At 35.7% G+C, this 14,490-nt stretch overlaps 1 protein-coding gene across 4 annotated transcripts in view; it reads left to right on the forward strand.

Moving 5' to 3' along the window:
• Positions 1-14,490, forward strand: part of LOC114031491 (tubby-related protein 4) — a 266,210-nt gene that overhangs the window by 201,446 nt on the left and 50,274 nt on the right. For all 4 annotated transcript variants that reach the window (XM_027846585.1, XM_027846587.1, XM_027846586.1 and 1 more), the window contains 3 exons: positions 1,585-1,765; positions 5,274-5,408; positions 9,533-9,699. In XM_027846585.1, coding sequence (XP_027702386.1) covers positions 1,585-1,765; positions 5,274-5,408; positions 9,533-9,699 — 483 coding nt within the window. The remainder of the gene's footprint in view (positions 1-1,584; positions 1,766-5,273; positions 5,409-9,532; positions 9,700-14,490) is intronic.

A 14,490-nucleotide genomic window follows, 5' to 3' on the forward strand; every position in this document is an offset into this window, starting at 1 on the left:
AAATCTAACTGTTGCTCTGAATTCATTTTCTTGAATGCTATTTTAACTCTGCCACATAGTACATTAGATTCTAAAGTGTTGAAGTCCAAGTTTATTTTCTCAAACATGAACACTAGGAACAGATTACTGTGGAAATTCCACCACTGTCCATAGTAAAAGGATCCACAAGGTACCAAGGGCAAGTTTGTAGTTTTGCCAATTCCATGGGACAGAGTGGACAAGTAATTTCATTGCCTAGTTAACAAACTTATAATAACGATCCTATGCATGTTTAGTTAATCTAGTCCTCAGATAGTGGGAGCAATCTGTCACTGGGATTGTACTCCAAGCCCTATAAATCTGGTAGAACCTGTTGAAGTTTATGTTGCACTAACATAGCCTTTAAGAATTCAGCATCAGCATTGAAGCTTTGGAGTAGAAAAGTTCACATGGCTCCAGAAGAACGGTTGTTTCTGGACAGAGAATATTCAAAACTTGAATCGATGCCTGTAATACAAAAAGCATTTATACTATTTTCAAACTGTTATAATATTGGCTGTGAATGTTTGTGTATCACAATTGAAGATCTAATTCCTTTGCTATGGATTCTTGAGCCTCTGAATTCCTTCACAAATCTGTTACTCATTGTTCCCTCTGGAGTGGTATTATCTGTGAATGAAGTGAATTTCTTATTGTGTGCCTGGCACATAGCAACTTAATAGATATTTGTTGACTTATTGTTTGAAGTAATTTTTTATGCCAATGGCTTTCATCATGTCCCCAAACCTAAATCTATAATCTTTGCACAATTGCCAAATCAGCTTTCTTTCTTGTTTGCTGTTTCTTTCAGTCTCTTATTCTCTAGTCATTCCTTCTCTTCTGTCTTCTAACATGCATAGGACTTTTCTATCTTAGAAGAAACCTTTTGGCCCTGTTATCCTATCTAATACATACCTACTTCTCTCCTTTTATTGCCTAACTTTAAAACTGCCTTGTTTTTTCTTACTATCTTATCCTCAGTCTATTGCTCCTGGTTACAACACTGGAAGAGAGCCCCGTTTCAATTTGTTATCTTTAAAAATATATAGATTATGCTTAGAGGACTATTTCATGAACTTATATCACTCAAACTCTGCCTAGAGATAGCATGGCATAGTAAATAGAGTGATGGACTTGCCGTGAAGAATACCTAGGTTCGGATCCCAACAAGTAAATCACTTAATCTCTCTGAGTCTCAGATTCCTATTAGGATAATATTATCTGTACCTCACAGAGTAGTTGTAAGGATCTAATGATAATAATATATGTAAAATTATTATTATTGTCCACTTCTCTTATTTTACAAATAAGAAAACAGAAGCTCAGAGAGATTAATTGATTTGCCTGGGCTCACTCGGAAACAGCTCTACGATTCAAACCTGGGTCTTCTGACTCCATACCCAGCACTCAGAACCCCTCACTATACCACACATCCTCCAGAATTCTGGTCCTCTGCCTAATGAGCTATACTAATTTATACTTGAGTTGAGGCAGTCACATTTGTTAGAAATAGAAGTTCCCTTCCTCCTCCTCCACCAGTAACTATTTTAGTAACTTTGTTTTCAGGTACTGTTTGGCACTGCTGATGGGCAAGTGATTGTTATGGACTGCCATGGCAGGATGTTGGCACATGTTCTCCTTCATGAGTCAGATGGAATCCTGAGCATGTCCTGGAACTATCCCAGTTTCCTGGTAGAAGATAGCAGTGAAAGTGACACAGATTCTGATGACTATTCCCCACCTCAAGGTAGAAGCTGACTCCTTTCATTTTTTATTATTATTTTTTAAAGTAAATACATACCTACTAATGATCACAACCTTAGAAGTATTCCAGAAGAGAAGACAAATGTATAGGGTTTCAGCTGACCTAGAAAAACTTCTAGAATCAAACCCTACAAAAAGTAGTCCCCAGATTTTTGTCCTTGATTTCTGATTTCTGTCTCTGACACAAATCCCTGGCCTAGTGGAATATTCTCCTTTAGAATATATTCCCCTGGCTATACAGTGAGGATTGTGAAATGATATCTGTGATATTATAAGGCTTAGCTGGTTAATAGGTGTAAAGAGGTCAATGAAAAAATTATCTATTAATGTAGTAAACAATGTGATGGATTAAACTCCCTTTTGATTTTAAGATAAGTAACTTAAATTTTATCAGAAAAGGATTAGTTTTGCTTATACTTAAGGTTTGTTCTATCACTACAACAACCTATCACATTACTATAGACAAGAGCTATTAGATTTATCAGTTCAAGAAGACCATCTAACTCTCCTCTACAATTACTATTGTAATAGGTTTTTGCCTAGAATATAGAATTTTACGTGTTGTTTTTTCCATATTAGATACTGACAGATGCTACAAACAGTAGACTAAACAATGGAGTACCTCTGAAAATAGGTCTTTGGTCTTTATTACCACTACTATTCTTTTTAAAAGGACAAATATCTAGGGAAATAAGAGTAGGTACACATTTTGAGAAGATTTGAACAAAGACATTCCAAAACTTCTCTTAAGTCAGCAGTAGGTCTTTCTACCTCCCTGCAGGTAGAGGTAGACACCGCATAGACCATCCGCTGTAGATAAATGCCTTGGGTATATCTCCTTCCTGGTCCCTCCTAAATTTTGAGGTACAAATTGGCTTCTGCCACTTCCTGTCTTTTCAAAATCCCTCATATTCAGTGTTCTTATGCTGCCTCTTTTTTATCTACTCATGGAAGAAAACATTGTCATAAATTCATTCTCAGACGTATTAAGATTTTAATGTATTATTCCTGTCTGAGGTGTCTGTGTTTAATAGAGAATTGTGGGGAGCAGTTGATGTGTTTTTGTGTATATCAGTAAACACTGGCGTTTTATTTTATGTAGGGGGAAAAAACAACACATAGCCGCCATTCTAAAAGTGCGTGCTGCTGTACTTCAAAGATATACACCTTTAAAAATCTTAGTCTATTGTACTCTTAAGGAATAATACTAAGGAATGAGTAGTAGTGTCCAATGTATCTGTGAGGAGGTTATTTTTGGATAGGTATCTTCTAGCACTTCTCTTATTATCTATCTCTTACTGAAATTAGAAAAAATATTACTAATATGCTTATGTGGTACTTCATCCTGGACATTGAGCACATTTCTTAAAAAGAATCCCTCTGAAGTAGGTAGAGGAAAGTATAGTATCATAGAATTTTGGAGCTGGTAGTGAAATTAAAAATAGTTAAATCCAACACTCTCATAATACACTTAAGAAAATGAAATACATAGAAGTTAAAATACTTGCCTACCATTAAGATAGTAATAGGACATTACCAGAATAGTGATTCTGGTCATGAAAATCACCAGATCCCATTTTCATGTTTCCTGTCCAGCGGTCTTTGTGATATACTACAATGCCATAGATGATTTCCATTTTATAGTTAGCTGAAAGACTTACACAGCGATGATTCATAATGATTTAATTTATGTTCACCAAATTGTAGAACAAGTTCAGTAAAAAAGAATTTGAGGCTGCTGCTCTTATTGAATTATTCAATTCATTCTCAAAAGCATTGAGGTATCTTAAAAGAAACTAAAATAAATAACAAATTCTTGGCATCGTGGCATAGTGCATTTAAGAGAATATAATATAACCAAAACATCTTTAAAATGCCACAAAGAAGAACAGTAATTGATACTTTGACAGAGTCCTGAATCATCTCTGAGTGGGTGAATTCCATGTAGGCCTTCTCATAGCTAGTTCACACTGAGTGTGGTCTGTTGGATCAAACTATATGAGTGTATCAGAAACTGTTAATGGTCATATCCTTGATTCACACAGCCATGTCGGAGGGCTTTAATGATTTTTCTAACCATATGAATAACAAAAAATCAGTATTTACATATCCTAGAATTAAACCTTTCTTCAAATCTGGTTATACTCCCCTGTGAGTATTTGAAACCATTTTACTCCCTCTGATAGCCATACATGGGGCATCACGATTTGTACAAGGCACCAATGGCTGGAATCCAACTGTAGCACTGTCTATAAGCTATGTGCCATATGTTGACAGTCATCAGAGGAGTAATGGCTGCATTTGTTGCTATAGGCTAATGTCCAGTAAATTATTTATTATTTTAAAGTTGTGAGACAACTTCTCTTATACAGAATGTTTGACTAAATGAAATTAAAATATTCGTCTTGGCACTCGTCTTTCTTGTATTAAGGGATTGAAGTATTCACTTTTTCATGTAATTGGAAACACAGATATTACATAGATAAATTAGCCTATTTAAGTTCTACACTAAAGGATGTTTTTGGGAAGACCTAAGTTATGTTGCAGATTCAACCTTTTTGAAATTCTCAGACCTTTCTGATGCCTAAGAATTCTCTTTATTTCTTGCAAGTCAAAATACATAATTTGAGAAATGAATATGAAAGTGAGAGAACTTCCAAAGTAATGAGGGTACTATATTTCACTTTGCATGTGGAAGGCTACAGCTACTTTGTGGTCATGGGATTGAAACAGCAATAGGTAGCACTTTAGTCAGAGCCTCCAGTGTGTATGGTGGTCAGCTTGTGTCTTGTGCTGGTACTCTTACTATGCCATCCTCATTCTCTGCTTTTCTTCCCTTTGGGGGACATTCCTAACAAGAGTAAAAAGTATCTCTTTATGGGAGAAACTATACATTATAGAACTATTGCTTGTTAATATGATGTTCTTGAATTTTCATAATGTCTAAGAGACCCTTTGAATAAATTCTTTGGATTTTGCTTACCCAGGTGCAATATCACTTTGATATGCCTCATGGGGCTTCTGAAATAGTTCTCTACATTTCATACCAAAAGGACTTAGATTGCTAGGGTCCTTGGGAGTGCCTGTGCCTAGGGTGATTGGGGAGACTATAAGACCTCTCTAGAAGTTTCGGTGTGGACTAGGAGATACCCAGTTCCAGACTCCTTCTTGTCTAGAAAAGCTTCTGAGAGTTGAATTGATTTTAGGGCCCTCAGAAAAAGAGCAGCTTCCCTCTCCCTAAGCAACCCTAACACATATCTCAGTACATCACTGCCTTTTCCCTAGCAGTTTAGTTTACAGTGAAAGGCAGTATGCACTTACACTAAATGGGGAGTGCCAAAATATATCGAACTCCTTGCCTTACATGAAAACATCCCAAGCCGAAGCCCATTCTGAGTTTCTGTGGATCTAGAGTAAAGTATAGCATTGTGAACCAGGATTTGTGTCATGTAATCATCACCTTTTGCTACTCTGCACTCTTCTTCCTGCAGATGGTCCAGCAGCATATCCCATACCGGTGCAGAACATCAAACCACTGCTTACTGTCAGCTTCACTTCGGGAGACATTAGCTTAATGAACAACTATGATGATTTGTCTCCTACTGTCATCCGCTCAGGGTTGAAAGGTACAGAAGAGTGAATCTGTCTCCATTATTGTCTTCCTCTCTAGCTTCCACACCCCACAAATCACATGCATGCTTACTTTCCTCAGTATGTCTTACATCCAGTATTTATTGATTCCTGTCATCTGGCACGACCTGTCTTGTTTTTAATGGAGTCTATTTTTAATAAAGATCATACCCCAATTAGGTCCCTTATTGATGAATCAGAAGCTGGTTTCGTTTTCAAAAAATGTTTCTAATTATCAGGCATTAGTTTCATTCATTCTTCCTCTCAGCCAATGCAAGAATATTAAACTATTCATCTCCTGAGTGTACTGCTCTTTCCCTGTACCTGGCTTACATTGTATTTGTACCATAAATTGACTGTGTCTCCTCCTGTCATTGCTTATAGCTACACACAGTAAAGAATATATGATTTTTAATGAATTACCTTGTAATTTTAAGATTCTGGTTGATGTCTTAAAGAAAAAACCAATCATGATATAATAAAGTAGCCTTGAAATATTTGTGGAAATTTTATTTTGTTTATCTATTGCCAGACTAATAGTGATGTGAAAGTAGTGGAGCCCTCACAAAAAATTATAAAATACTGTTGTTTCAAGAATAAATCAGTCACAAAAAACAGTTCAGCTAAAATTTTTTTTTTATTTTGAGATTTGTTACTACTGGCAATACTACCGCATGATCTTTGGAAGATAATTCCATCTGTTTAATGGGAAGGTGATACTACATGGTGCCAAAGGAGATTGGGGTGAAGGAATGTTAAAAATACTGTGTGCCTGACTTTCCTTCTGATCTTAGCCTTAAGTGTCCCTGGGAAATCAAGATCCAAATAAGGTTAGGATTGAGGCTGGAACAGTACACTGTCCCTTAGTTTTCAAAATTGACCATTGCCATTGGATTAGTTGACATGAATACTTGCTGTCATGTGGTTGTCTTCTTGACTCCCTACACTGATCAGTAATGATACTATTTATTACAAATAATACTGTCTGTCTTCTTTGGCAGAAACACATAATAACATCTTTCATCTATTTTTAAAAAGACCTCCATAAAATCTATTGATCAGTAAGCAGTTAATAAGCACTATGCTAAGTTCTTGGCATATAAAAATGAAAAAGAAATAAAGACTTATTTTAATACCCCTACTAGATATCTCATCCCAGCATTTTAAAATTCAGTTTTAGAGAATTCTTTATTAGATAATAATCTCTTAAAACCCAGGGATTACCTAATAAGCAGTTGTTTTTATAGTATCTCACAATGATCTGTATCCACTGAAGAGACTGATAAATATTTTTTTTTATCATGGTGGACCTATTATCTTTTTGATACACTCTATGATAAGTTAAGTGCTACATATTTTCTCTTCAGTGGAAAAGAATGGAAGTGGAGATGGTATACAGATGATCATCCCTGGTCAACTCATAGCATAGTATATTAAAGAATAATTTAAGTTTATGTTCTTTTCTTATAAATCATATTTTCAAACTTCTTAGTAATCACTAATAATCTTTATCTAACTCTTACCACAGTAGGTGGTACCTACATCGTAGGTAGTTGATCAGTGCCTGTTAAACTCAATTGATTTGAAGTTCTCCACAGAAATCCTAGCTCTGAACTTTGTCCAAGTTTGATGGTGCTGAATAGAAATTACTACTTATGTTTTATACTTGTATTTTCCCAGCATGCTTATATACTGTACCATATTTTGTTTATGATTTTACATACCTTACATCTATTATTTATTTTGTTTTTTGCTCTATTTTAAAATAAAGATTTTTTTCCAGTTCTGTTTTTTTTTCCCCATGCACTGGTACCTGTCCGACTTCATTAAACTTCATTTGAATTTTCATGGGTATGTGGAACTATACTAATTGTTTGAGTAAAGATGAAGAGAATTTTACTGAATATACCATCATTTCCCTTCAGGAAATTACAGTTCTAAGCTAGATGCCATTTAAGGATTAAGAAAGAAGATGATAGATAAATAACAATAATTGATATTTCTATAGGGTTTTTAAATTTGCAAAGTGCTTTACAACTACTTTCATATTTGAGACTATATTCATATTTCACAACACCCCTATGAGGTAGGTACTATAAATGTTATTCCCATTTTTCAGATGAAGAAACTGAATCTCTGATTAAGTGATTTGTCCATGATCACAGCTCATAAAAGTCAAAGGTAGGATTTAAACCCAGATCATCTAGTCTCTAAGTTTAGTATGGTAGCTATCATGCTACTCCAGCCTCTCATGTGGACAAGGGTACCTTGAGACATTTTTCCAGATAAATAACAAATATAAATTTCATATCAATCCTTGTTTCTGGATTTTTCCCAATTGTTCTGTTTATTAGTCAATTAGTAAACATTTATTAAGCACCTACTATGTACCAGGCACTGTGCTAAGCACTGAGTTACAAAGAAAGACAAAAGATATTTGTGTTACTAAAAATCATAGCTAGCCCCGAGACCCTCCATTTTTTTTCAGTCTAGTGTTAGCTGCATATTTAATAAACATTTTTGTATAAAGTTTTTATGAAAAATGTAAACATTTGGCCAAGGTCCAGACCTTTCAAAACATGGCTTATGTGACCACAGCTTAACATGAAATTGTTAATAGCTGTACTTTTATTTTATTTTTTTATTTTTAGCTTCAAACTCATTTTCTCTAACAAATAGTTATAGGGACCATATTTTGCCTTGTTTATTGATGAGTGCATATGAATTAGAATTTCCACACGTAAAAATTGGCAGCTTTTATATAGTTTAAGATGTTAGAGAGTTGCCTTGGAAACAAAGAGATCGATGATTTGCCTGTGGTCAGACAGCCATTATGTGTCAGAGTTGGGTCCTGAACCTAAGTCCTCCTGGTTTTGAGCCAGCTCTCTATCCAGTACTCCGTGCTACCGCTTGGAGGTCAGAACTGCTTTTTAATATTTTTCTTCCTGGGAGGGTGCAGATGTATGGATTCATACTAATTTAACTCACAAGCTCACAAAGACTATTTTGTATGGCAGAAAACCCAACGATTTATAAAGACAGCAAGAGCTGACAGACACAGGTCTTACCATGTCCAATGCTGGCCCCTGTCTATTATGCCATTGGTTTGCATAGCTCATTCTTATAGGGCACTAATTAATGACTTCTTCTAAATGCATCTCTAAAAGGTTATTCCATAACCTCTACAATCCAGTATGTATTAGGCTATTTTTTTTAAGGCAATTGGGGTTAAGTGACTTGCCCAGGGTCACATAGCTAGTAAGTGTCAAGTGTTTGGTCTGAGGCCAGATTTGAACTCAGGTCCTCCTGACTTCAGGGCCAGTGCTCTATCCACTGCACCACCTAGCTGCCCCTATTATACTATTTTCTAATGATTCTCAAGGTCATGTTGAATCAGAATAAAAATTTTAGCATATGTGTGTATATACATAATATGTTCATAGAAGAGTAAAGAAATAAGGAAAAAAAGAATTTGTTTAAAACAAAATGCTCATGTGGCAATCTAATTGTTGATAATTTGATTTTATGTTTAACTTCCTTTGATCTTAACATTTAGAAAAATTGTTATTTTGAGGAGACAGAACAGTGGGAAAAGTGATTTACAAGATAGAACCTGGGTAGTTATTTAATCTACTAGAAATACATAACAGATTCAGCTGAGTCTCTATCTAGAAATATTATGGAGCCCCTTTACTATGCTGCTACTGAAAGAATCACAATGATCTAGGCTAGTTGTATTATATCAGATTTTTGCCTTTGATAGTTATTTTTCAGAGGGTATAATTTAACATGTGGGATCTCCAAATTGACTTAAAGAGATGTTTTGCACAGGAGTCTAATGTAGTGAAAATTATCTAGAGTGCATACTTTTGGTGAAATTGTGATCTTTCTCCCTCCATCTTCCCTCTCTCTCTCTCCCTTCATCTCCTATTTTTCCCCTTCCCCCTTCTCTTCTTCTCCCCTTTGATCCTTCTCTTCTTTCTCCCTCCCTCCATCCGTTGTTTCCACCATAGATTCTCCATTTTTAAAAATACTTAAGAAGTTTATAACTCTTTTCTGTATATAAGTTCAGGGTGAATCAATTTCCTGTTCTTGATTGAGTATGTCTTTGTGATTTCAGAGGTGGTCGTCCAGTGGTGCACACAGGGAGATTTGCTTGCAGTAGCTGGTATGGAGAAACAGAACCAACTAATTGAAATTGCCAGTGGTACCTTTCTGAAGAGTGCCCTGGTCAAATTCTATAACGTTCGTGGAGAACACATCTTCACGCTGGATACACCTGTGCAAGTAAGGAAACACATAAAACCACAGGATGCTGTTGTCAATGCCAGTGTCGTCTAATTAGTTGTTGAAGTGGAAAAATAAGCCTACTATATATATATAGTTCACAACTATATAATATTTTACAATTTATAATAAAATTGAATTCTAAAAACATGTCAATTGGTAGATTGCTTACATAGTGATATATCTTATATTTAATTTCTCTATTTCATTAGAGAGATTCTAGAAACATCAATCTATTCTTATTGACTTTACTTCTTCACCACTTCTTCACTTCTCATCCTGTCACATTCTGGTTTCCATTTCACCACTGTGCTAAAATTGTTCTTCCCAAGGGTCTTAATGACTTTCTCATCTCAAAATCCAAAGGTCTTTCTTAGTCTTTATTTATACTTGGCTTCTCTGCAGCGTCTGATCCTATTGACTACCTCTTTCGTCATTAAAGTTATCCTCCCTGGATTCTGTGACATTGCATTCCCATAGTTCTCTTCCAGGCTTTGGGACCTAATTCTTGTCTTATTTGCGGGCTCTTCATTTTTCTCAAACCACTTAAATTTGGGGTTCTTTCACTTTACTTAGTCCTCTTATTTCCCTATGCTTTTTTCTCTTTTTTGGTAAATTCATTAACTCTTGTGATGTCATTTATCATATCTAAATAGATGACTCCAGTTTTTTTTTCTATATTCCTTACTTTTCTTTAGCACGCCATTTCCGTGCCTCCAACTTCCTGGTGGATATCACCACCTAGATGTCCAACTACCCTTGAGAGTCAATCTGTCCAAAATTAAGTTGCTTCCAAAAGATTTGCCCTCCCCCAAACCTCTGTTTCTGTATCGCCACCATCCTCCAAGTAACAAACGAAACATACCTCAGAGCCATCTTTGATCTTTTCATTCTTCTTCTCTACCCCATAAGTATGCACTCTAGATATCTAAATTTTCACTACATTAGATTCCTGTGCCAAACATCTCTTTTAAGTCAATTTGGAGATCCCACATGTTAAATTATACCCTCTGAAAAATAACTATCAAGGGCAAAAATCTGATATAACACAGCTAGCCAAGTTATTTGTCAAATAATGTAGATTCTACCACTGCAGTATCTTTTCCATCATTTCTTTCCTTTTCATAACAGATCCATCACAGTTAAGATTCTTTTCCTATCTTGCCTGGGTTATCATAATGACCTCCTGACTGTTCTTACTGTTTATAGTCTCTTTCCACTTTCGTCATAAGAATTTGTTCTATACTTACTGTACATATGATATTATACCAGATGCTGGGGGTACTCATACTCAAATGATTCTTGTCAGTATGAATATTCCCTCTAATGTTGCAAATTGCGTGCAACCCATTCTTACTTACCCATCCTGTCCTATGCATCTCTTCTCTGTGTTCTCTCATAATTTTGCCCCTGGAGGCCTTACTCTCTTGACAGTATGAGGATATCATAGAAACTTACATTTCATCCACAGGTTATTCTTCACCCTTGACATATAACCAGACCATCTGTTTTTAATCAGACTTTTCCACAATGATATCCTTTGTTCTTTGTAGTTCCTATATGTTATGTATCGCAACCGGCTTCCACGTACCTCCATTGTCCTCTCAGTATTTCTCAATTTTATTTCTTCAGAGACAGTAGTCTTACGTGACCGATAGACATACAACATGACCAGCAGACTATTGGTATTAAAAAGATGGGCTTGGGGACTATGAGTCTAAAACACTGCATGTAATATCAGACTTTTGATATGTTTGTTAGTTTGACTGAACTTTTTTCCCACTCTTTTATTCTTTGTTATGAAGGATGGCTCTCTGTGTGAATGAAAAGGGATTCAATGTAAATTTTTTTTTTAAATGTGGGCCTTTGTTTTAGGGAGAAATTTGAAATCATTGAATTATTTTTGAAAGTCCATCCAGTCTCCTTTTTTCTTCCTCCGGTTTAATTATGGGTAGAATTTATGTGCATTTGAAATTTTTGTCCAAAAGTATCCATTAGTGGTAGGCAGGCTTTCCCTAGGTCATCCATCTAGATGAAAGTCATAGTCTGGACAAATAGGGTTTATTAATTGGTTTGTTTGTTTTTTTCCCTCTGGATGACTGGTTAGACTAAACTCTTTTGAGTGGGTATGGATCTGATCCAGGAGCCTCTGCCCTGTCCTGGGCTTTGATAGAACCAACAACATATCTTTTATAAAATAAGAACATCTGGTGAGCCTCAGCATCCATAGAAAACCCCTTTTTAACTTAAACTCTGCACTGGATCTCTTCTGTGACAGTGGCAGTCACCTTTGGTGAGCATGTATCTCCCTATCTTATTCCTTATTTGATAATTTTGAAGACAGTAATTAGACAAGTTTACCTTTCAAGTCCTTCAAACACTTTTGCATAGTTTTAATGTATGCATGTGAGACAATCTTTAATGGTGCGTTTTACTCTAATCCAAAGCTTTTTTATAGTAATCGAACAGTAAGTGCAGTGGTGACTTGTGTGTTCTACATATTTCAATAATTGTTTGATTGTAAAAGTGTGGTCCCTTGTAGAATATCATTTGCAAAAAAATTCTGCTCATTCTCTACTAATACCTTCATCAAGAATGCCCTTGATGCATATATAAATTATCCTCATAAAAATTTTATATAGATGGTATAACAGGTTGCAAGTTTGGAATTGGAACAAAATGAGACACTCATAGGTCATTCTATTTTTAACAAAAAGTTTACTTGCCATACCAAAAAAAGGATACTCAACAAGGATACATTTACCTGGGTAACCCAGGCAACAGGGCAAGGAAATCTTATAGATAATTTTGTTCCTAACATAGGTGGGAATATAGGCATATAGGTTAGTAGTATTTGTTCTTCTCTCAGTTGCCTTTTTTTTCTTTCTCTTTTTTGCTAATAATACAGTCACGCCTCTGAAACATAAACCTGTGTAACCCTGGGCAAATCACTTACCCCATCAGTGCTCTATACAGCTCTTTTAAGACTGTAAGTTACAAACAAGGTACAGGCATACATTAGTAGAAGGAGTTTTCTCATTTGGTAGTTTCCTGTGCCAGTGAAATAGGTCAGCTAGGTGGCTCAGTGGAAGGCATCCAGAGCATTGAGTAGATCCCCAATGGAGTTAAAATATGGCCTCAGACATTTACTAGCTGTGTGACCCTGAGCAAGTCACTTCACCCTGTTTGCCTCAGTTACTCATCTGTAAAATGAGCTTGAGAATAAAATGGCAACCACTCTAATAGCTTTGCCAGAAAAACCCCCATATAGTCACAAAGAGTTGGACGTGAGCAATCAACCAAATGACAGCAACATGCCATTGAAATCACAGGTTTAGTCTTTAGCTTCTATCCTGTTATAAACTTTGAGTTTTTCCCTATCTTTGGCATATTCCCCTCCTTCATACACCTTGTGAATTTCTCGCTCAGTGACCTCACACTGGGCTACTTAGCATAGATTGTCTCTCTATATATTTCTTCTCATCCAGCTGCTTTTCCCATTTTTCTTCCTCTTAGTGCCATTTCTACCTTTTATAAACACCCCTGAGGTTATGATTTGTTAGAGTCCAAGTGTGGAGGGTCCACTTTCTATGATGGTGAAAAGAGTTTGTTATAAAAATCTTTTTCTATCCTTTGTTGTCTTCTTGAGCTCCTTCCTTAATGACATTCCTCTACTGGCTCTCTCACCAAATTTTCTTTAAACTGTTTTTTCTTTCTACTGCATTTCTCTACTTTATAATTATGCTCATAATTATATGTATGTACATACATACATACATGCATATGCATGTATACATAGATATGTGGAGAGAGGAAGAAATAGAATGTGTGCTAGCATCTATAGAGTGCTTCAAGATTTGCAAAGTGCTTTACAATTAATATCTCATTTAATCCTCACAAAAACTCTAGGAGGTAGGTATTATTGTCTTCACTTTACAGAAGAGGAAACTGAGGCAGATAGACTTGCCTAGGATTACATAACTAGTATAAATGTCTGAGGCCAGATTTGAACTCTGATCTTCCCAACTCCAGGTCTAGTGCTCTATCCACTGCTCTACCTAGCAGTTTCCGCAATATTTTACAAATTAATTTATATTCTAAACTAATTATTTCAATTGACTGTTTTGTATTTCTGCCTGGAAAGTAAGTCAAGTGTTTGCTAACCTAGCTTTTGAGGCTCTTTCAATCTTTCCATTATAGCATTTATTTTACATTGAACTTATGTATGAAATTATAATCAAATTCTCATTCCTTTTGGGGTAGCACATTAGATAGAGTGCTAGCCCAGAGTCGGGAAGACCTGACTCAAGACTTAAATCTGGTCTCTGACAGTTTCTAGCTGTGTGACCTTGAGGAAGTCATTTACCCTCTGTTTGCCTCAGTTTCCTTATTTCTAAGGGGATGATAATAATAGTACATACCTTGTAGTTAGGATCAAATGACATAATAATTGCAAAGTGCTTCACACAAGTACCAGACATGTAGTACGGGCTATATAAATGTTAGCTATTAATTTTTATTATTATTATTTTGAACATACCCTATTTTTTTCATCATATTTGTGTAAATAAGTTAGGTACATCACTAGCTGGTTTGTTGTAAAAGGGATTCTCCAATTCTATTCAACTCAAGAAATATTAAGTGCCTCATGTCCACAGGTCATTCTGCTAGCCTCTTGGAATGGAAAGACCCTCCTCCAAACTTCCCTATATCCATTAATGGCACTACCATCCTGCTATTACTTAGACTCACAACCTTGGAGGAATCCTTAACTCTTTACTTTTGTTCAAC

The sequence above is a fragment of the Vombatus ursinus genome, unplaced genomic scaffold (assembly GCF_900497805.2).
Source record: "Vombatus ursinus unplaced genomic scaffold, bare-nosed wombat genome assembly UNPS02015175.1, whole genome shotgun sequence".
NCBI lineage: Eukaryota > Metazoa > Chordata > Mammalia > Diprotodontia > Vombatidae > Vombatus > Vombatus ursinus.